This window comes from Pangasianodon hypophthalmus, chromosome 23, assembly GCF_027358585.1.
Source record: "Pangasianodon hypophthalmus isolate fPanHyp1 chromosome 23, fPanHyp1.pri, whole genome shotgun sequence".
Taxonomy (NCBI): Eukaryota; Metazoa; Chordata; class Actinopteri; order Siluriformes; family Pangasiidae; genus Pangasianodon; species Pangasianodon hypophthalmus.
In genome coordinates, this window is record NC_069732.1 from 11,513,421 (window position 1) to 11,538,957 (window position 25,537).

Sequence of the window (25,537 nt, forward strand, 5' to 3'; positions counted from 1 at the left end):
GAAAGTGTAGAATAATCTACTTTATAGTGCAATCGTCTGCACATGTAATATATGGGATCTCAAAATGATGTATACAACGATTAGGGACAGCCAGAATGGACTCATGTGCTAGTTCTGCAAACAGCATCATTAGATAAATAAAGTGTAACTGTACTGACAGAGCCTTGTACTGAATATCAACTGGGTGAACACTATTCTCATTTTTAATATCCCCGTTTCCACAGATTACAAAAAAAACCAAAAAACAAACATTGGTTTTCTAGTTTCTATCCCTTTGTCCAAATTGTTTATGCTGTTCCCTTTAAGACCACACATTTTGTTCTCTACATAACTAATAGAAAGTAACTGTGTTGGTTGTAGTTATCAATGCAGCATGCGTACATTGCTGCATGTGAGTGAGATGAGACAGGAACTCTGGCCTATACAGAGCCAGACTGGCTTATCAGCCTTCACGTTGTCTCCTGCCAACTTTGTGTTGACTCGCAGTGACCCTTCCTTCTAAGGGGACAGGTGGAGCCAAACCGTGCCAGCTAAATGGCCCACGGATCATAACAGAGCCACCATTATTTCATTATTTCCAGTTTATGGCTCTTTTAGGGTTTTTTTTTTTGTCTCCTTATTTTTCCTCATGTGAACCAGCCAATTCTCCCCACAAGGTCAAAACTGTCAGATATCCCTATCCGTGTGAGGACATTTGGTCCCCACCATGATAAATTCCTACACACACACATACACACACACACACTCTCTCACACATTAAATGGTGTAAGACAGCACCCCTCTTGGTGCCCACAGCAGAAGTTCCCTTCACACAGAGTTCACCAGCCATGCACAAGCACACCGAGCTGTCAAGCGAACAGAGTACATTTCCTCCTCAGCATAGTTTACAAATTTAAGCACTACATGCATGCTATAGAATGCAGTACATACAGTTAAACAATATATGTGCTATATTTATTACTGTTTTGATCAGTGGAACAGAATGATCATGGGTCACTGCATATATTTACTAATCATGTCTCTCATTACAAGCAAACATTTTTTTGTCTAAATTTTTTAGAGCCTTGACAATCTGCTTCACAACAGAAAAAAAACATGTGTTTATGTAGGCTGTATTTGTTGCATCTTTCAGTGATTTTTTGAGATCATCTTTATAGAGCATGTCTAAACGTACAGCATCAGTAGAAGGTCATGTGAGAGAGAATGTAAAAGTCAGCATAACTCAGGAGAAGTGAACTGACTTTTGTGTAAAGCTTTTTTTTTTAATATTTTGCCTCTGCCACTAGGTGGTGGAGGTATTATGTTTTGAGGTTGTCCATGCATCTGCGCATCAGTCCATCCCTCCATCCATCTTTCAGTCCACGGTTCTCATTAGCGTCATATCTCAAGAACGAGTGATTGAATGTTTGTAGGATTTATGTGGAATTATCTCTGTAACCAACTGATGAACTAATTAGATTTTGGAATCGATCCAAACAGAGTCAAGGTCACAGCAAGGTTAAATATAATTCCTCTTTGGAATGATAGGAACACCAGTACACCTACTTATTCATGCAATTATCTAATCAGCCAATCGTGTGGCAGCAGTGCAATGCATGAAATCATGCAGATACGGGCCAGCAGCTTTGGGGAATGTTCACATCAACCATCAGAATGGGGAAAAAATGTGATCCCAGTGATTTTGACCGTGGCATAATTGTTGGTGCCAGACAGGCTGGTTTGAGTGTTTCTATAACTGCTGATTTCCTGGGATTTTCACATACAAGTCTCCAGAGTTTACTCAGAATGGTGCAATAAAGTAAAAACCTCCAGGGAGTGACAGTTCTGCAGACGGAAGTGCCTTGTTAATGAGAAAGGTCAGTGGAGAATGGCCAGACTGGTTCAAGCTGACAGAAAGGCTACAGTAACTCAGATAACCACTCTGTACAATTGTGTTGAACAGAAAAGCATCTCAGCATGCACAACATAATAAACCTTTAGACAGATTGACCACAATAGCAGAAGACCACATTGGATTCTACTTCTGTCAGCCAATAACAGAAAGCTGAGGCTGCACTGGGCACAGGCTCACCAAAACTTGACAGTTGAAGACTGAAAAAACGTAGCCTGGTCTGATGAATCTTGATTTCTGCTGAGGCACACAGACGGTAGGGTCAGAATTTGGTGCCAACAGCATGAATCCATGGACCCAACCTGCCTTGGGTCAACAGTCCAGGTTGGTGGAGGTGGTGTAATGGTGTGGGGAATATTTTCTTGGCACACTTTGCGCCCGTTAATACCAATAAATATCGCTTGAATGCCACCACCTATTTGAGTATTGTTGCTGAGCATGTGCATCCCTTAATGGCCACAAGGTACCCATCTTCTAATGTTTACTTCCAGCATAATAATGCACCATGTCACAAAGCAGAAGTCTCAAACTGGATTCATGAACATGACAATGAGTTCAATGTTCTTTAATGGCCTTCCCAGTCACCTGATCTGAATCAAATAGAACACCTTTGGGGTGTGGTAGAACAGGAGATTCGCAGCATGAAAGTGCACCTGAAAAATCTGCAGGAATTGCGTGATGCAATCATGTCAACATGGACCAGAATCTCAAAGGAATGTCACAATGGATTGAGGCTGTTTTGAGAGCAAAGGGAGGTGCTACCCAGTATTAGTATAGTGTTCTTAATAAAGTGTTCTATGAGTGTAGATTTTAAGGGTATTTCAGGCATGCACATTAGTAACAAGAAGGACTAGACTTGTTGGTGACAGAGGCATGAAAATAGGCATGACTTTATGAGCTCAATTGATGAATCAACTGCAAATTCATTACCACAGCTGAAAGATCCAGTAGATCAAGATCTACTAACACTACATAGTAAACTTAGGCCACTCTTTAAAAGATGTAATCTATGTGACTATCTTCCAAACACAAGTAAAGCCACAGGACACCATAGGAGTTAAGTCATAGAACTAAAATCACCAATGACACCGGATTTTGTAATTTAAACCAACACAGGACCTCCTCTAAGTTCAATGTCAGAAAATGGCTGATATTGTTATTTTAAAAACAGTTGTGTATTCTGTATTTTATAATTAAGCTACATTTTTATGGAGCTAACACTTCACACAGGATGGATGGGTGCACATTTTTTATGCATCTCACTCCTGGCATAGATTTAAACACTGGTTAGAATAGCTTTTGCATGACATGCTCATCATAAATGCTTTTGGTGTGAATTGGCCTTTAGTATTCAAAACTGAGGTGTAAATTGAGAAACGGTGTCTTGCGTCCAACAGAAATAGGGGTTTGTATGTATATATGTCTCTTAGGGGAGACTGGTGTGTCTCTTTGGGCCAGAGTGTGTTCAGATGTGTGTGGCAATTTATCAGAGTGTTTGTTCAACTGTTGCTGTGTCCCAAAGAGAACAGAGTGTGATGGGTATGAGTGTGTGTGTGTGTTTCCCTGAGGAAAGAACTGTTCACATGTATATGTGTGTGCATTTGTGTGTTCCTGGCAGAAGGTAGTTTACCTGCATATGTATATGTGAAGAGCATGATCACCTAAGTGTGTTTTTTTGGTCTCAGTCACCGCTTTGCTGCCATGACAACTGCATTCATCATGACATCACTGTCTCTGAGTGAGTCATACTGTGCAGGTTGGTGCAAAAATATGCTGTACACAATGGTGTGTGTATGAGAAAGACAGAGACAGACAGCAAGACGCAACACTGCATGATTAGATACATGAGTGTTAATATTAGCCATCGTGCCTTTGAATGAACAGATACGGACAGATATAACTGAACACTGGACTCCCTGCAGAAATTCAGTAGACACCCACAATTTTATTCATCTATGTACCAAAAATAACACATCTTTGTTTGGGGAACTTTACGATTACAATATTGAAAAGTAAATTACAGAATTGAAAAGACATGAAGAAAACACAGCACATAAATATATTATTAAAAGTGTATTGCACAACTGGTTCATAATTATTCCCTTTTATGCTTTATATTCTGGGATATACATTAACATAACAGAATCTTGCTAAGTTGTGATATAATAATGATGATAATAATAATGATAATGTAACAGAGTCTCATAGTGGATGTAGTGAACTTGTATATCTCTAATACAAATACCATATTCATTAGGGCTGCACAGTTAATCTTATTTTAAAGATTAATTGTGCAGCCCTAATGAATATGATAAAGATTATCATGCTTTCATCATTTTTGGCTTCCTCAATTAAGCAATCAATTTTTCTTACATTATTAATAATACAATGCAATATATACAAGTTAATGAATATTGAAATATAATATTTGAAGTGAAAGGAAAATCTTTTTTTTAAATTATTTTTATTTGTTTATGCTGATTTAAGATGTTCAGGTCAGGTGTAATAAAACGATTTTATTCCTAAATTGGATACATTGGATGACAATTGAGATTTCAATACTGAGCAACAGAATCATGATTATTGTTTTAGCTGTTATTGTGCAACCCTAATATTCATGGTATTACTAGAAATATTACACATGACATTATCATCTACATTTCTACATTGAACACCAAATAAAAGTTAAATCGAGCTTCCAGCAGATGTAATAAATGTGGTAAGGAAATGCAAAAGGAAAGTATATCCCAGTTATATTACAGTGTCAAAGGACATAAAGGTAGCCGTGACTTTATGAGCTCCGCTGGTGAATCAACTGCAAATTCATTACCACAGCAAAAACATTATATGATCTACTAAAACTACTTAGTTAAGAAGTTTTAGGCAACTGTTAAGAAGCTGTAATCTATGTGACTGTCCTCCACATACAAGCTAGAATAAAATTGCCACCGACATGAATTTACAATTTAGACCAACACAAGCAGTGTCAAAAATGGCCAATATTTCTATAGAACGCATGAAAAAAAAATATTATTTCACTGTTTTCTGCACCATAGAAGAGCTCATCAAGTACAGAACCATGCTGTGTTTTTTATTTTTATTTTGGTCCATTATGTTTGTAAGAGGAAGCAGGAAAATCTTTTAACATCAGCACTTTAGGCCTCACACTGTTCCCTATCGAAAAAAATTGTAAATATTTCACCACTGAGTGGCAGTATAAAACAAGAAGTATTTGCCTCTACTTAGTGCAACAATATTCTCATAAGTATTGCAGCGTGAATATTGCGGACACACATAAGAGTTTTGACTTCCGAATGTGTTCACGTTGACTATACCAGAGGGAAAAAAGCAAAAGACATTTTGACAATATTAATACAGTTACGATCATCTGATAACTGCTAAGGCTGTACACTGAGGCACACAAAAAAGATTATATGTCTTCAGGACTGCAGAGAAAGGTAGCTCTGATTAGAAAACCAGTAAGAACAGTGACGACCACACCAGCAACAACAAACATCACTTTAATACTCTCAGAACTGGTGTGGACAGCTACTATAACAGAAAGTCATAGACTGAGGCATTTGTTTTCCAATGCACATTCATACATTCAGCCACACACAGACACACACACAAACACACACACACGTATACATACAAACAACTACAGACATACGTAGACACACACTTTTGCACATACAAATGCAAATTCCTCACATTTCCACTTTACACTTTTTCACACTTTCACACATTGACACAGACTGATATCCTATACCGAGTGTACTTTTGTGTTTAAACACAAATGCAGCAGTGTTGTAATATGAAAGCAGGTCTCATGAAACATTTACATTTCACTAATTACATAGACATATATTCTAATTGTTAAGGCTAGCAAAATTACTTTTTGATATGTGAGAGTGACCCGGAACAAGTGTGAGACAATAATTATTCTGCTTTATAAACCATGATATTTAAGTCTTGATCTGTATTTTGTCATCGCAGCTGATGAAGACCTCCAGTATGGTATCAGTCTCAAACATTCAGTAGTAGGTTATGGTGGCATATCTAATATCCATCATAATTACAACACTGCACAAGCCTCTATCTCCTTTGGGCCATATTCAGAGTTGGAGACTTAAGTTAAATGATATTTAAGTTGATATTTACATGAGGAAAGTTTTCTGTATTCAGAGTCAGTTTGTGCAGATGCTTAAGTTGATTTTCTGGATAACCCATTTAGATTATTAAAATGACCTGTGTGAAGTTCATGCCTCTGATGTTGCCAGATATATTTTTTAATGAATAGAAGTGCTGGAGTTTTCAATAGTGCCAGGACCACTGCCTTTAAACACAAATGCCTGCCTTTAAGCCCAACAAATTCAGCGGATAGAAACTAGAAACAGATAGAAATCAAATGATATTTTGATCATATTTTCTTCCTTTTGCTGTCATTTGAAGTACGATGTAACATAAAACCAAGAGACAATAATAATAATAAATAAATAAATAAATAAATAATTACAAAAAAATAAGCAGAAAGTCTAATGTGATTATATATAAATGAAAAGATGGCAATAGAAGTCTAGTATATTACCAATGTATTGCTTCATGAATAGTCCAAGTTGTAATTTAATTAAATTTGGTTTAATTTAACATATATAAATAAAATAATGCCAGTCTTTTGTTAATTCCATGCACTCTCCTACAAACATAATGTGCCCACAGTTTGAAGGATAAGCTGACTGAGCACTCGTCTGCTACGCTTAGGCATATGTTATTGATATATAATTCAGTCCTTGGCATAAGTCTCAATTAAGAGTAATGTCTCCAATTAAGAAGCTGTCTTCTCTGTTAACCTTCATCCAAACGATGGAAGGCCATTTGAGTGTTTTTAGAGTGTGTTTAGAACCAAAAACTGAAATTTCAGTGTGACATATTGTGGTCACATCAAATTGTCAGCCAGTGATGCTGGACTTAATACTGCTCCTCATTCATGCTGACACTGCACGAGAAAATTGGCTGAGGTTCCACATACATATAGACGTGCCTTTGTATTTTTTGGCAAACTCCACCCTGCACACACTACTCCCACACAACTGTCCAAGTAGTGTGCAAGTCTGTAGTTATGTTTAAGGTTAGAACACCGATGTGGGCAATTTTGGTATTAGATCCTCACTATGTGCATATAACTCAACTCTGAATATGGTCCTTTATCTATGGAAGGATATTTCGTTAACTGGAAATTTTGTTAACTGGCTAGAGAAGCATATTGGCTATTTGATGTTTAGACAAAATTTAAAGGAGACAAAACCTTAAGAATATAGAGCTGCCCCAGTTTTGCTGAAATGTTCAATAAATTCGTATGGTTCTACTGTATATCAAAATTCCAAGGATCAGGAGTATTATATATTAAAATGGCCTTTTTAAATAAGCTAGGTTCTTCAACATCTTATCTGTTTTAGGTTTGGGCTTGAAAGCCACATTGGCATGGTACAGTTGTCTGACAAGTAGTACAGTTCAATGCATGACCAAAGATGCAGGCTTTCATCACTCCCCACTTATTCTTTCAACTGTCCCCAAACCTGTTTACTCTCACATCCTACTGCATTCTACTATATGTACATAGTGTTATAATTCTACTCTTACTAACCTACTTCTGTCTAAATGTCTGTACATGTTACTTCACACCTCCTGCTCTATACCTACACCCTCCCACCCCCTCTCACCCTCTTTCTCCGCTTCTCCCTTACTTCTGCATGTCACATTGCAGTAGGAGGACAATGGAAGGATCGCTTTTGGCCGCCTCTTTGAACTCCTCCAGTGTGATCTCATCATTATGGTCTTTGTCCATCTTGCTGAAGATCTTGTCCACGCGCTGCTGAGGTGTCAAGCCATCTTCGTTCATGCGCATCATAATCACTGTGCCAACCATTTTATAAATCGCCTGAGATACATAAAAAACAAAGGTGGCAAGGAGGTGAAGATGAAATTAAGACAAATCAGGTTCTAGCATGATTAGCTCTTACAAAAAAATGCTAATGAGCTATCTTCCTCATGTCAAAGTGTATAATAAAGTTTTTACCTCTATAATTTCAAGCATCTCCATGCGTGTAATCTTGCCATCTCCATCCAAATCATACATATTGAAGGCCCAGTTGAGTTTCTGCTCAAAGCTTCCTCGAGAGGTGATGGACAGGGCACAGATGAACTCCCTGAAGTCAATTGTGCCATCACCATTTTTGTCAAAGGTACGAAAGGCGTGCTGAGCAAATTTGGAGGCATCACCATAGGGAAAGAACTGTAACATACAACAAGATCACTATGAGTCACTCTGGATGAAATATACCTGGCATATACTGCTCTGGAACAAATAGCCTCTTAGGTGAGTTCAGAAGGTATAAAAAGTCTACTCTAATAAAGCAGATTTGTGATAAATTTTTAAACAGTTATCTTTTCATGTGTATTCTCGGTGGTGTTTTTTAAATTGCAAATTCAAAAAGAAGAAATGACCCCAATAGCAACTAATGAAACTTGGGGATCTACAATAATTCTAGTTAATTTAACATTAACTTTAGAGACCATGGTAACAGTGAATAGATTAAAAGCATCTGTAAAACCATACAGCTGAAACCTTTGGAATCATAATACTTATATATATATATATATATATATATATATATATATATATATATATAATACTTGTAATATTTGTGCAAACAGACTTACCTTGACATAAAGCTGCTGGAACTCCTCCAGATTAAGGATGCCAGAGGGACAGTCCTTCAAAAAGCCTTTATACCACTGCTTCAACTCTGCCTCGTTGAACTCTGTACTCTTGGTCAGGTCATCCAGAACCTCTGGAGCAAGCTTGCTGTTGTGTTTCCCCATGTTTAGTAACCTGTCTATGGACAGAAATAGAGAGGTAATGATGGTTATTACAACAGCAAGGTCACAACATTTTTTTAAATCTATAGTTATGGTAGTTGATAACCATTGTTTATTCTGCCATTAAATTTACTTGACGCATTTGGGTCATGCCAAAAATACCTTCAGAAGTGTCTTGTGAAATTCTAGTGATTAGCCAATATAATTTAGATTAGCGTTTCCTAAAGTCTTTCTGATCCTTTAGACTCTGATGTTATAAATGTGTGTCTCTTCAACCTGGTACTGACATTACGTCTTACAGTATGACACATATCTGCCCACCTAGGAGCCTGAGATATATTTGGCAAGCCCACATTTCTATGAGCTTTAAAAATGGTTATTTGGGTACACATGAAAAATGGGGTGCCACTGTAATGAGTCATTACCTGGACTCTTAGCTTATTAAAGTTGATTAAATATTTAACAGGTCTAAATACTTGACGAGGAGCTATAATGGCTAAATGCATCAGTGGTTATGCACCAGAGCTGCTGAAGCCCAGTCGCCCACAGCACATTTCTCTCCTCATGACAGGAGGCCATTTATGTGTGATCATGATGACTAATCAGAGGTAAGCATTCATCTCCATCCCCATTCTTTCACCACCACTTGCTCTATTCTGCTCCCTCTCTCTTTGACCTTTTTTGGAATTCTCAGGTAATTTCTGCTCCTCTAGGCATCACACCCATTCACTGGCTTTAGACAGGAAGCTTTAATTGAACATCTGAGCAGTTAATGAACTTTAAAACTAATGACATAGGCTTCATGATACTTTTCAGGCAATGAAGTGATTCACGTTCATTTTAAATGCATTTAAAGAAACTCTCTAGTGTATTTTGGCAGTGTATGCTAGTCAGTGGTTCAGCTGTTCATCACAGCCCTCAGAAAATCACAAACAATATGCAGGAGCCATTGAAGCATATCTGATGTCAATCATAATTACATCACACACACTTTTACCTCATCACTTTCTCTGTGGAGCAACTGAGTAAATGTTTATGGTAGCTAGCTCCACAATACTTTATATCATGCACATTGTATGTATTTCTGTTCAGGCCAAAAGTAAGTATACCCAATTAATCATTAACCACCTTTAGCAGAGTATTGTATTGTATTGTATTGTATCACATTGTATTGGAGTCATTTTTGCCTACTTTTCCTTATAACATTAATTTACTTTAATTGATGGTCGATGGTACTTGCTTATGCATAGCTCTCCTAAGGCCCTTCCGTGGTATCTTGATGGGGCTGAAGTATGGACTTTGACTTACTCAGTTTTCTCCCTTTCTGCCATTCTGTAGTACTTCTGCTGTTTCACTTGAGATCATTGTCTTGTTGCATGACCCAGTTTCACCCAAACTTCAGCTGTCCAACACATGGCCTAACAATTGCCTCCAGAATGTTTTGGTATAAAGAAAAATTCAAGGTAAACTCAATTGAGCTATGCATTATGACAAAAGATCTGCACTTTGGTCTTATCTGGACATCACTCCAGAAATGTTGAGGTTTAAGCAAATGTAACTTTGCTAACTTAAGCCATTGTTTCATGTTGTATTAGGAAAACAGAGTCTTGCACCTACCTCATATAGAAGACCTGTTTAGTCTATTTTCTTTTGAGAGTCACATTTAACATTTTCTGACCATCAAACATTCTGAGCTTATGATGAATTTGATGGGACAACCACCCTTGTAAAGATTTTCAACTGTCTTGAATATCTGACATTTCTTAATAAACCTTATCACTGTAGAATTATGGATTTCAAGTTGTTTGACAGTTGCCTTCCCAGATTGATAAGCAGCAACGACTGCGTCTATGAGCTATTTGCTGATGTTTTTTCTTTTTGGCCTGGTGACAAACTTGAACATTCCACACAACCAAACTGCCAAAAAGGTCTGCTTTTATAGAGGTGCCCACACGTCCTCATGATCAGCTAATCAGCTCCTGAATGCAAATCACCTTGTTAATTGCTACAGAAGCAGTAAGGGTACTTAATATTACCCACATCCCTTCTGCAAATTGGCTGATGTGTTGCTAAACAAATAACATAATGCAATCTGTTAACTACTGTGTTACATTGTGATAGAATTACCTAAAATTTTAGGACCAATTGAGGACCAATTGAGGTGTGTGATGTTTTATTATATATTTATATAGAAAATCACAGAACTGTGACAAGCTGTACTCTTTTCCTCAACACCATGTAAGAAAATACCACCTTAATTTTTTTATGAAGATTAATTAGCTGTATGTCCTCTTGCTGTGTGGTGTGTATGCTTGAGACATACCCAAACTGGGCAGATTCCAGTCAAGGTGATCACAGTCAATGATTAGCTGACAAGAGCTGAGGTTTCATATAAGAATTAATCTACTGCAGGGTCTTGCATGTCAGAGGCCAGACCTGGTGACATAACTGTGGAGTCGCATTTTACCTTATTAACACATCTGATTAAACTCATCGGCTAATTACCCTGGGCTTTATGGGCTACATTTGGGGGGTAGAAGAGGCAAAACACAAAACAAAACAGAGGAAGACACCTTGTTTCACCCTGCCTAATGCTGAACCAAACAACTGACCTCCTTCAAGCACATTATTTCTCAGCAGCACAGACAGAAAAGGTCTCAGTGAAAGTGTTTTGGGTTCCCAACCTTAACTTGCTACTTGCCCACACTATGAGCAGGGCTATATTTTTATTGTGGATCTAATCAACACCTGCTGAAATCTACTAGAACTGTACACTATAGTTAGTTAAAGAATCCACTTACAGGAGTGTGATTACAATTAAAGTACTGCTATAAAGGGATAGTAATCAGACCACTCTACTAGAGCTCAGCCACACTGAAGGAGCAGCAAACTTTATTGATAAGGACTAGGTACAAGCACTAAGCACCCCCTGTGTGCCATTACAAGCTCTACTTAGCATCAAAGGCCTTAGCAGATAATAAGCTGGTGTTATACTTCAAACAGAAAAAAGGTATCTTTTCTGAGACCTATACCTTGGTCTAAAGATCACATGGTTGATTACATCACTCTGCAATTTTCTGGGTGCATGTTTGCTTGCCATTGTGGATGCAACAGCACAAACATGTTCAGTGGAAAACTCCTCTATCTTTTACCAATTTTTTTTTGCTTCTGCCACATCTGTGCCTCTTTCGTGGCAAAATTTCAATATCCTAAATCTAAATATCCCATATTCTCCTTCTAAACCATATCCACTACTTTTAAAGGCTAACAACATGGCTAGTGCTGCAAAATGCATTGTAATATATAAAATGAATGCCATGCAATATACTTTAAACAAGGCAGTATTTAAATATAGAGGTTCCTGTGACAGCAGTACAAAAAGAAACCCTGCTAAAGCAGAAGAGGATAAGAGATGTCTCTGATGTCAGGCCTCTTTTATGTAATCCTCTATGAATGTTAGCAACTGACACAGGATAATCATAGCTAGTCAGGGAACAGATCCACAGAGTTGGGGTCATATGGATGATGAGAAAATAAGTTGGTGACACAAGCAGCAAATGATGGCAATGAAAATGATGGCAAATCAGACCTGGCAACCCTGTGATTAAACGAAGTCTCCTCACAGCCCTCTCAAACCATTCTGCACTCTAGTGTAGAGTGTTCTAGAAAGATGTTCATCGCTTCTTTTTGAGTAAACCAACAACTGCATGTTCTGCAGTGGTTCTTTTCCATTTACAATATTTAATCTTTCAGGAAGACAACATTTTTTTTACTTACAAGCGAAGTTAAAAAAAAAAAAAAAACCCTTTGGATAAAAACTCAAACACTTGCTGCACAAAAGGAACAGTATGACCTTGTGCCCGGATTGCTCTAACACATTTTTACTACCTTTATTTAATAATTATATTTAGTAATGCTCGCAACACCAACTTATTTCTCATCATTCTTAGGACTGCAATCCCTGGCTCTGATCCCCAACTAGCTTTCATTATCCTGGGCCGTTTCCAACATTTTTGTAATTCTCCCTGCAAAAGCTAGGGAGAATTATATAAACGAGGTCTTACTTCAGGTATGTTCCTTATCCTCGTTGGCTTGAACAGGATCCATTTTTGTAGAGAATTAATAAACAAAGTGGATAGTTAAGGATCCCTACCCTTTAACTCAGAATAATCTCTGATAGGAAACACTCTAAATATAACCTCTGTGAGGGACAAACTGAAGAATTTTTTAGGGTTCTAGATATTCACCTTTTAAACAGTATACAAAAACAAGTACTATAAGTACGTCTGTATCCCCACTTGTTTAATCTTTTATTAGTGAAAAGCTTAGAGCCCCAACACAAAGGTAATTGCTAGTTTACATAGATAACAAGACCCTTGAGGCTCTCAACTTAAAATAAATACATGTAAAACTGAATGCCATTGAATGCCATTGTTCTAATATACTACATAGATTACATTCTAAGTGCAAGCTAAAATTCCAACACCCTCAAAAAAGAAGGTATTTTTATAAAGACACACACACACACAAAAATCCTCTTGGCTCTCTTGGTTAAAGGTGCAAACAGTACTTGAGGGTACTGCTTAGTGTGAACAGTGATATTGATATTATGATATTATGTTGGCCAGATGACAGTAGTAATGGTAACTGGACTATCGCTCATTATCTGGGTGTCCCTAATTGATCATGAGCGATAGTCCAGTTACCATTACTATGGTCATCTGGCCAACATAATATCATGGACTGGTAGCATGCAGCTAAATAAACAAATGTTTATTGTTTAAAGTGCTTTGGTTTAAAAGACAAAATGTGCAGTGGCAGTACTGAAATGAAATGTACTTCTCATATAGCGCTTAGTAAACAAGTGATTTAAACAAGTGAAATGCTTACTGTGAGACTGTGAGATATTTTGTAACATCTTATACCAGGGATTCCCAAACTAGGCGTCATAACCCCATGTGAGGTCTCATGATTTACAAATGGGGTCATGAAAGGAACTCACAATCCTCCTCTTTCAAACAACATTCAAACAAGCCACATTTAAATTAGTGATGTTTGTACTATTTTCGACTTTTTCACTATCCTGACATACTGCACTAGCATAAGATTTGAGCAATAAAAGCGGACAATTTTGCCATCCGTCTACCTCGTTAACACGTGATTCTGAGTCAGTGGAACAACAGGAAACAAATACAAATCTATGTGGAAACATTTATTAAATATGGATTTAAAGGCATGATGTTAAATAAAGAGGAGAAACCCAAACACTGAAAAAAACAGAGTACCCAGATATGTCACTATGTCACTAAATATGATGTTCCCCTTTGCAAGTTTTGTTGTTGTCATTTATGTTAAACATATTTTACTGATGATAACATGTTCAAATGTTACAGCAATTCCCAAATCAACAATCTGGAACAAAAAAAATACTAGGTTGCCAAGACTTGGGGTAGCAGAAAATTCATAATGTCCATTTGGAGCTGTTGGGAATGAAAAATGATGGGAACCCTTGCCTTAAACCTTCACTTTGTAAAAACCAAAAAGAATTACGTTTATGAGGGGAAAGTTTAGACCCCCAGTCGAATAATATATACTATACTTATTTTTATATATTTTAGAGATGTTTTATATGTCCCATGGGACGGGTGGTCACCCTAGTACAACTCCAGTGACAGGGTATCACATACCACCTGAAATCTGAAGTTCAGTACCTTTTTTTCCCAATCAGTGAAGAAACAGTTCACTAGTATTTTTTTCCCCATAATATTAAATGGGTTTTCATTTTTATAGACACTTCATTACAATTGTTAGCTCTGAATCAGCACCCCAGATTTCTCTTTTAAAAGCCTAGCTGTATCTGTCAAACCAGTCTGAGCTTTGTTACTGACCTGGTTTCCTCTGGTGGTTTCCTACCCCACTTTTGTTTATGGTTTGTTTGACTTTAAGACTGCTATCCATTTACTGTGTTCTGAATCTGTTTCAGCAGTTACTGAATTTTGCCTGACACACTTCTTTTTCATTAAATCCTCTTTGCAGTTACATCTAGTCTCAAAATTGCTTGTTACAGTGAAACTGGAAGTCAACTGAGTCAAACGCAAAATGTTAATTAAGTACACATGCACATACCCCGATCAGGACAACCAGGACAACACCAAGACCTAGAGCTTCAACTAGGACAACACCTAGGACTAGAGCTTGGACTTGTTTGCACAATACCACACCACCTACATTCCTGTTAATATACCCGTATTACCCCTTATTTATGAATATTATATATATATCTTGACAATTTCACAACAACTATCTCAGCCTGATGTTGCACAGCATTATACTGCACAAACAACTGCACATATCTGCACTTTATTCCAAATATTGTCATACCCTTGCTGCCATCTTTTATATCCCTTATATTATTTTTATATTTTTCATTTTCTACCTATATACAAGTTAATTCTGGTTTATGTAAATTCTATTTTGTGTCGCGAACAGTCAAGAAAAGCATTTCGCTGCACGTCGTACTGTGTGTGGTTGTGTGTGTGACCAATAAAATTTGAATTTGAATTAAAACCACTGACAAGTGAAATGAATAACAATGGCACTGGTCAAAGGGTGCAATATATAAGACAGCAAGTGACCAGTCAGTTCTCTAAGTTGATGTGTTCGAAACAGGAAAAATGGGCACGCATAATGTTCTGAGTGACTTTGACAAGGGCCAGATTGTGATGGCTAGACGACTGGGTCAGAGCATCTCCAAAACAGCAGGTCTTGTGGGGTGTTACCAGTATGCCGTGGTTAGTACCTAACAAAAGTGCTCCAAGGAAGGACAACTGGTGAACCGGTGACAGGGTCATGGGCATGCAAGGCTCACTGATGTGCGTGGGGAGCGAAGGCTAGCCTGTATGGTCCGATCCCACAAAAGAGCTACTGTAGCACAAACTGCTGAAAAAGTTAATGCTGGCTATGTTAGAAAGGTTTTAGAACACACAGTACATCATAGCTTGCTGTGTATGGGGCTGCGTAGCTGCAGATCGGTCAGAGTTCCCATGCTGACCCTGTCCACTGCCGACAGTACCTACAATGGGCACATGAGCATCAGAACTGGACTATGGAGCAGTGGACGAATGTGGCTTGGTCTGATGAATTACGTTTTCTTTTACATCATGTGGACGGTGGGGTGCGTGTGTCGCTTACCTGGGGAAGAGATGGCACCAGGTTGCATTATGGGAAGAAGGCAAGCTGGCAGAGGCAGTGTGATACTCTGGGCAATGTTCTGCTGGGAAACCTTGGGTCCTGGCATTCATGTGGATGATACTTTGACACGTACCACCTACCTAAACATTGTTACAGACCAAGTACACCCCTTCATGGCAACGGTATTCCCTAATGGCAGTGGCCTCTTTCAGCATGATAATGCACCCTGCCACACTGCAAAAATTGTTCAGGAATGGTTTGAGGAACTTGACAAAGAGTTCAAGGTGTTGATTTGGACTCCAGATTCCCCAGATCTCAATCGATTGATCAGCTGTGGGATGTGCTGGACAAACAAGTCCGATGCATGGAGGCCCCACCTTGCAACTTACAGGACTTAAAGGATCTGCTGCTAAAGTCTTAGTGCCAGATACCACAGAACACCTTCAGAGGTCTTGTGGAGTCCATGCCTTGATGAATCAGAGCTGTTTTGGCAGCACAAGTGGGACCTACGCAGGTGGTTATAATGTTACGGGTGATCGGTATGTGTGTGTGTTTGTGTGTGTGTGTGTGTGTGTGTATATGTGTGTGTGTGTAAATAATCTCCAAACTGTGAGGCTTCCACCACCATGGTGTGTGGTGTTTAAGGTATTACATACAAACACAGAAAACACAAAAATCTGGTTTTAAGTACGCGGTAGGCATTTCACAGCCATGAACAGCTTGAGGATATTAATGTGTACTAGTATTACTAATAGATTTCTCCAAATAGATACTCCAAATAGATTTCTTTGAGAGTGCTTTTGAAAAAAAAAAACAAATGTGTAGTGCTCTCATATTTTTTCTAAATTCATATGGCCTGCAGTACATGCTTTCTTCTTCTGATTTATGATGATTATATTGAAGAGACATTTGTTTTTGCTAGGACATGACATTGACCAGCATAAGAAGCATGCCAGACTGGAAGAATGCCATAAATATCTCCACAGTGGGGGTGTGGTTGTCTGTGTACAAGCCTTTCATGTTTTGGACATAAATACATAGGCAGTAAGGCAGGTTTTAACGTCTATTAGATCACCTTGAGCGAGGACCACACTGTTCTCTTTAATTAAGTGAACAGCGGCTAAACTTGTAGCAACCACTTATCAATTTAATGGCGGTGGCTGTTGCATTCATTTATTATTAGATGTATTAAGTCAATGAAATTTGGGTTCTATTATTGGAAAAGGTGAGAGGTTGTGCTGCAATAATGAGCGCAGTAATCTTAATATTGTCAACTTGAGATATGAGACTCACTTGTCTAGCTCATTCATACACAAACATCTTAAGCAAAGAAGGTAACTATACCAGTAATTTAGATACACTTCTTCCAGACTAGTCTCCTTTTTTTAATTTAGATTTCCACTTAGGGGACATTGCATTCAGTTTGCTTCAGAACTCTAGCCACTAACAAGCAAGAATGACAAACTTTTGTAGTGTGCATTCTTAGTGGGTATTTCATACTCAAAAATGTAATGAATGCAAGTAAATTGTTTTTACACAAAACAATTCAACAAGTTTTTTTCCTAAGGTATCCAAGATATCCAGTGGAATTACAACTAACCAAGAAGAGACTAATGAAGAGCTACTCAACCTCATCTAACTGAAGAAATTTTCAGGATTATAACAATCAAGGACAGATTTCAGAAAATCATATTTAACATAAAACAATGCAAAGAAAAAAAGAAATGGTGCTCTCATTTTACAATTTCCATTTTCTAAGGGGTGACGGTTATCAGTTGTTAAGCCTGGATTATTGATTTCCTGGAAAGTGACATAAGCCCAGGCGTCCTGGAGGACTCGGAAAAGGGTGAACCAAAGGACTAATAGGACCAAAGCTCAAGAATATCTACATCATTGCAGCTATTCAAGGTGGTCTTCTGGTTTGCAATTTCATCCAGACAGATGAATAGATCTGGAGAATGTTCCAATATTTGTATAAAACCACTATGGAGATAAACAGATCTTCAAAACTTAGAACATCCTACAGGAGGCCACAGAGTTCTCCAGGTTCTTCAAGCTGTGCTATAAAATATGACAGTTTATCTAGTTTTCATGGCATCCCTGTTACTCTTTTTCCCTCCATCTTTCTCTGATCATTGTCACTCAGATAGATCGATAGACCACAGCTGGCAGGCTGCTGGTCTCTGTGATGTCTTTGACATTCCAGCCACGTGTGTCCTGTTTTTTAAGAGCTTCTGAATGAGATAGGAACCCTGGACTCTGGGACATTGCAGTGGATTAATTCCAACACACAAAGGAGACAGAGAAAGAGACAGAGAGATTTGAAGTATATATCGGAAAAAGGGAAAAAGACACATTTTTGTCACATGTGGAGAACATTGAGCTAGTCACAGGATATGACTGAAAAATAAAAGTCAAGATGACTCAGTTTGGAGACTGTTATAGACTTTAACCTGGAGAATGACTTCCTGCTAGCTTTGAAATGAATATATGGGACAGGGCAAGATGTAAAAGACTCAGGACTGATAAATTAAATTGCTGCTGTTGCACCTTTACCAGCAAAATAGGAACTTCCAAAGTATCCTGGTTGGTGGTAATGCAGCCTAAGTTCAACTACTCCTGTCCCTTAGCTGTGACACAGTACAATGACATCAGTGTCAGTACAAACACTACAGCTACATCATTATCTACTACTACATCATTAGCCTGTACATATTTCAAGTTAAGGGTTGCATGTCTATTAATTTTTTACTAGTCAACCATTATTTCAAAAAAGTGGTCCACAAGTCATCTTCATAGTGAAAGCAAATTGATTCAGAACATCATTATTTTACACTATTTATTGTAGTTAAACTTTGATAAACAACAGCAAGGCATTTATCAAACCACTCCTCAATTACATTTCCAGGTTTAATGGTTTTTAGGCTACACTCTCAACTATGCCACAGCCATCTGTGGCCATGAGCCAAGGGAGCAAAATCTCTAGGTGGGAGGGATGGCATAGGCTCTCTTTCCTGTCAATCACAGTGACACTAGTTAATCACGGGCATTTGTGAGCTTGTGTATGTGGAAGAGGGCAGACAGTCCTTTCCCTGGGATGTGTTACATTCCCCTGTGATGCCGCATGGGCAGCAGCTCGAAAAGATGTGATTAGTTGGCTTCACATGTCTCAGAGGAAGCATGTGTTAGCCTTCACTCTTCCCAGTTGGTAGCTGTCTTATAATAGGGGAGAGCTGGCAGGTGGATGGGGATTGGCAGATTACCAAATTGGGGAGAATTTGGTGTAAAAGCCAACTTGGTGTAGAATTTGGTATAATAACCATCTGCCTTGCTGTTTTTTCACTGTTTAATACAGACTAATGATTGTTTGCATGTTTAATCCTGGTCTGTTTTGTTTTATTTTAGGTAGCCATATATTCAAAACTCAAGATAAGAAGTCTACAATAAAATGTTTATGTATTGAACTGCTGCATAATCATAATTAATTTAGTACACACTAAATAGCAAGTACGGGCTAATAAGTGTATATGCATGGAGTAATTGATATGCACGCAAACCACTCTGGCAGATGAAGTAGAAGGTCCATCTCAATGAAGGTTCAGTATTGGACTGCTGGAAAATGCTACTGCAGCAAAACTTGAACTATCAACTATACTTATGTATTTCAACAATACTCTGTTCTTGATGTGTGAATTGCTTCGGAATTTGTAGATGCATACTTTATCAAATGTAATTTTATGTCTTAATCGATATTAGCAGATCATCAATTAAGACCACAATAAATTTTAATAAAAAGTGTTGGCTTATGATTAAGTCATTTAAGAAAATGAAAGTAAAATGAGGTTCAATAACAATAGTTAACCTTTTATTCTCTTCGCATACTATGGTGTTCGCCTGGTACATGCAGTATATTCAAAAGGATGCCAAAATATGAAATTTCTTAGGGAACTTTCCCTTGAATGTAGCTCAATTACAGGTGAGTCATTAAATTCTTCACTGGCACATAAGGCATAAAAACCAATAGTGGGCATAAATAATGCAGCTGTTGAGCACTAAAGGTCAACCATGCTTATCTAGAGGCATAGAGGCAGATCCATAACTGTCAGATACCATTATCATCCACTGGAAGTGCTTTTGTGCACTGCCTGAGGGCGACGGACACAATACAAAAGGGGGTTCTAAATAATACATGAAAGGATCCAGGTGAAAGAATAGATATTTATATTTGCTCTGACTAATAACAATAATAATGGCTGTTAATTGTGGCAATTGTTTTTGTACATGTTTATATGCGTTCTCGCTCTTTTCTATGTCTTTATATCAAGGTAACATACACAAACTGAGGCCTCAGATGCAAGTTAGTAGCAATAATTAAAAGGTTGCATTTTCTGGTTTAAAATGAGGTAAACCAGTAACCAACAAATAACTTCAACTGCCTCCACTGGAGCACTTTTTAAGCCAAGTTCCTGCAAGAGAGTTACAACAGATTCATAACCACCTATGTCTTGTTGATGAAAAACTGTGGCTAAAACAAAACACGCCTAGTCTCGGCCTTGTTGGAATTGCCCAGGTCCCACTACACCATTTTAAATTAGAACCTCTGAAACAGGTGTTGTTTCTATAGCAAAATTGCGCTCATGTGGCAGCGCGATGGAAAAGCAGGAAACTCTCTCTGACAATACCAAGTCTTGGTACCAGTGGATCTCTACATCCCATAATGTGCTGAATGCTGTCATTTGTGCTTTCTAATGCAATGCTCTTGTTCTTTTTTGGTCATTCGAAACTGCACACTTGTCTTATTTGCACAGCATCTCAGACACACAGGGAAAAAAACAAGGCATTCTCCACCTGCTCATGAGGATATCCTTACATCAACAGCCCAGTCCCCCAAGGGTGACAACTGGTACTGAAGCTTCCTGTTATACCCTCGGGACTGTGGGTAATGAGGAAAACTTACAACATACGTTGTATGATGGAGAAATGCAAATTTTGTAGATATAAGGGGTAGCTGATGGTGGATGATCAACCCAGCTAAATAGCAGTGTATGACTATATTAACTGCATGTGCTTCATAATTAGTTACATTAAACTACTAACCTGAGGGTTTGCACAACATTCACGATTTCATAACATCCCAGAGAACAGGTGGGTTGCACCTGATGACTAAAATCCCTTCTGGCAAGGAGTACAGACTCAGGGGCCTTGCTAAAATAATTAGGACTTCATCAACATTTAATATTCAAACCACTACATATTCATAGTACCAACATACTGCATTTGGATCAAGTTTTATCTAAGGCTTAAATAAATAAATAAATAAATAAACTTGGACTACTACCTTTATCTGTATATAACATTGTATTGTTTGCCTAACCTCTTTAACGTAGTATTCGGATAAGTTTTGTCATTAAGTGACATTGCTGGAGGATGTATGTAAGGATTATGATTGATTTGCACGGGATAAGAGTGTCTTCATGATGGTCATCACACTAAATGGTCGTCACACCAAATGTTCCATGCACACAATGCACATCTCCTATCTTTAATGAAAAGTGATTATTTTGTTCATTACTATATCCGCTTGTTGTAGTGCTTATGATCATTAGTAAGTCATGTGCCCATAACATGTACGTAGGCTTTACTTGAACTCAATGACTTAACTAAAATTCCCTGTCACTTCTCTGATGAGTCCTTTTAAACATTGTCTATATTTTCTTGCTCTGCATTTTAAACTAAGCAAATTTGGTTTTGCTGGGAGACGATAGAAAAGAGTGCTTCCTGGAGGGTCTCTATACTGAAGAAAAAGTGCAAAACCTCTTTTCCCACAATACATAAAGGAATTTTTACCTACCTGTCAATTCGGATGGGTTATATTTATTATCTGTGGATATTACTACTGGTCATTTTATAGAAGAAAAAAAAACGGTGCAATCTTTCCAGACCCATGCATGTGCAGTCTGTAAATACAGGGATGTATGGATTCAGATGGGACCAAATTTCCAGCAATACTCTGGTAATAAATACATTATACCACCTCCCCATGTAAAACTAGTCAAATCCGAATAGTTCTTAAGCTATATGACTACTCATTGGAACAGGTAGAGGTTGAGTACCTTACTTTAGGGTCCTACAGCAAGCCAAGTTCTCTCAAACATCCGTAGGACACTACTTAAAGAAAAGGCTCTGACACTCACCAAGCTGATTAAAGTCAAGGATAAGTAAGTGATTTCTGTCTATATAAAATAAAATTAAACTCTCAGTGAAACTGTCCCTCTCCAAACATCAAATCATTTCCTCTTAAAGATAAAAATGCTGTAAATAGAAGGGAAGCTGAAAGCCACCCACTGGTTTAGTGGAAATACCACTTGGCTTCATAGCATATCAGTGGAAAGTCATGCCAGCAGCGAGTGTGGCAAGACATGCGTAATCCTATTTCTCTGTATTAGCTGTGTCAACCTGTATTTTCCAGATTCTGTCAGATCCAAGTACCATAACATTAGGGTAAGCATGAGGAACAATGTGTCTGTGATGTCCAAACATGGCCTGTGGCATCGTGCGATGACTCGAGCTGCTAAATGTGTTTGACAGCATCTTGCTCATTATAGCACTATACTCATTTCTCATTCACATTCAAAACAGGCAGCAGTGCAAAGCAAGCAAAAAGAATCTTCAGGTTCTATTAGATGAGAGGAACATAACAATACCAACAGGCACCTATTGGAAGTAAGAAAAACGAAGCTGTCCTTTGCTCATTTTTTGTCCATGCATGCCTTTTGTTTTTCCTGCATTGAGTTCCCTTGAGGTGGGTTGATTAGTCGTGCTGTCTGATTAGCCAGTGACTGTCCACATCTTTTTGAGTTCAGCCATTTTGGAACTGCCATCCATCACCATGAGAAACAGAGCATGTGGGCAATTGATCAAACGGCTCTGTGTGCACGATTTGATACACCTGGCACTGCCTGGTCCCTTTTGTCTGGGACAAAATAGAATACTGACAGTGGCCATGTGTTTCCTTGAATGGGATTTTTTTTTTTTTTTGCATGGGTGAGATTCACTCCAGAATGTAGACTAAGGAGGATGTGGGGACAAAGAGGTACTGAGTTCAGACTCCACGCCTATCACCTGTCCTCAGTCACCAGGAGCACAGGGCAAGAAAACACTGGATAAAAACCAAGCTTGCATGTGATCTATCTAATCAGGAGAAGGGCTGAAATGTGACATAGAGACATAGTGGGAATAATACCATGTGTCCACATCAAGTAGTGTTGTCGTGAAGGGGTCGAAATTTATTTTATAAACATGGCAAAAAAATCCCATCTCAGTCCAACAATGTTAACTTTGTTTCACATCACATGAAAAAAATAGCAATTCAAATCAGTAACAATATTTCTGCATAGGTTTTTAAAGACTGAAGAATATTACAGGAACTTTGACAACCAATTATCGGTCTACTGAACCTTAAACTTCTGTTTAGTTACTGACACTTTAGCACCTGTCTTTTCCACAAGTACTTGACTTTTCAACACCATTCCCAAGACATTATATGCTATATGACGTTTTGGTACTTTTTCTTCTGGGAGTTCCTCGGTGGTCAAGGTTTGTCTGTCTGGTCGGCATAACACCAATGTCCCTCTCCGCTTTCACCCAACACAGTTATTTATTTCCTCTGCATCACTGCATGTCTGTGTGGCTCAATAAAACTCGTCTCACACAAAACTGACACTGTGACAACTCCATCCAGTATCATCTTTCTAATGAGAGGTGGATGAAAGATGTTCTGATCTCACTGCAGTCAGACTGGATAGGTGCTCACAGCTTTGTCTAGTGGCAGCTCCAGTCACTCTCTGCCACTAAGATACACATCTGCCCATGCACAGGGTAAATAAACCACTTTCTGGGTTTTCATCTAGACTTATATAGTCTGATGTAATACAAAGTCTGAAAGTAATACAGCAGTCCACAGTTGCAGCTGAACACACATATGCAATGGGACACAGATACACATATAGATCAGTATGGATAGCCTGCTGCACATAAGCACACTAATGCAGAGTAACACAACACTGCAGGGAGGAATTAGACATGCATTTTGATGATTAGGCTATACAACCATTACAGCTGCTACTGGGTTGTTTGTGGTGCCTAAAAAGTGCAAGGACACATTTTCATATATAAAGACTCTATATGGAAATGTTGTCTGGATGCTTGCAGATATCAACAAACGACAAGCCAAAACAGCATCTGTGTGGCCTGTCATTATATTTATTATAAGAGGGAAATAATATAAATAAGTTTTATTATACAGGTGGTCTCTTTAACGTTTTGATATTTACCGTTTATTATAAGAAGCTGACAAAATTACGCACACGTTTATAAAAGAGCTGCTACAGCTGAAAGTAGACGCATGGATGACTCACCCAAATGTTTGCGGTGTTTGGCGTGTGTGTGTGTCCGCAAAGTGTTCCTGTAAACGGCTACACGCGTGAACGGCGCTCAACGGGGAACCGTGCAGAATCGCGGAGCCGCACGCGCGCACTCGCTTCTCCTTTCAGCCGGGCGCAATGAATGGAGCGCGCGCATCTCCCTGGCTACCACATTTGCATAAGCAACACCCAAAGCCTACTCTGATTGGACAGAATTCAAAGGTTCTGCGGGAGGGCTAAATCTAGCGCGAATATGATTCGATGATATGTCCTGTCAATCAAAAGAAGCTTCCGGAAGCGTACAGCGCGTCTAAACAGACCGCCATGCGGATAAACAGCGTGGTAACAGTTAAAGACGTGGCCAGTTGGGTTAGATATTTGCTTCGCACTGGTTTGGTAACAGATACAAATGAATTAGATCATTCAATTAGGCTGTACAGCTTTACTAGACTCTTGTGACACACACCACCGTCAGGGTATAGAGGAGACCAGGGAGGGTTGTAACAGTTGCTCCCTGTTTTTGTTTTTTTACTCAAAACTGTACCACTTAAATCAACCAAAATATGAAACAAAAATCTTACATTTGTCTGTTAAAAGTTAATTCATTTAACGCCACTTTACAGTTAATAAATGACTAAATAATCATCAAGCACAATGAAAAATTTATTCATCCATCAAATCTGTAGCATGTGTGTGATTAGCAAGGGCAGTTACTATGTATAATTTCACATTTTCAAAGGTGTGATTACTTTTTCATAATTTGAGATTATGACTTCCTGACAGGCACCACCGGGGTTAGGGGTTCGATTCCTGCCTCCGCCCCGTGTGGGCGGAGCTTGCATCCCCTCCCTGTGCTTCGGGCGTTTCCTCCGGGTACTCCGGTTTCCTCCAAATTCCAAAGACATGCGTTGTAGGCTGATTGGCATTTCCAAATTGTCTGTAGTGTGTGAATGTGTGTGCGATTATGTCCTGTCATGGACACCGTCCAGGGTGTCCACGGTGTCCCCCGCCTTGTGCCCCGAATCCCCCTGTGACCCTGTGTAGGATAAGCGGTACAGAGAATGGATGGATGGACTTCCAGACATAGACACCAAATCACAGAAGATATACTTATATAACTTTTTTCTGGCTAGCAAGATAGCATAAAGCC

General features: G+C 38.6%; 1 protein-coding gene across 2 annotated transcripts; it reads right to left on the reverse strand.

Moving 5' to 3' along the window:
• Nucleotides 1-3,816: 3,816 nt before the first annotated feature.
• hpcal4 (hippocalcin like 4) lies at nt 3,817-24,517 on the reverse strand. Of its 2 annotated transcripts, none has more exons than XM_026930124.3 (4): nt 24,382-24,517; nt 8,615-8,790; nt 7,971-8,186; nt 3,817-7,832 (listed from the first exon to the last, which is right to left on the reverse strand). In XM_026930124.3, the coding sequence occupies exons 2-4, from the start codon at nt 8,774-8,776 to the stop codon at nt 7,635-7,637; spliced, it is 576 nt and encodes a 191-aa protein (XP_026785925.1). In that variant the 5' UTR covers nt 8,777-8,790; nt 24,382-24,517; the 3' UTR covers nt 3,817-7,634. The 2 variants fall into 2 exon arrangements, with proteins under 2 accessions (XP_026785925.1, XP_026785926.1); XM_026930125.3 differs by lacking the exon at nt 24,382-24,517 and adding an exon at nt 10,391-10,690.
• Nucleotides 24,518-25,537: the final 1,020 nt, after the last annotated feature.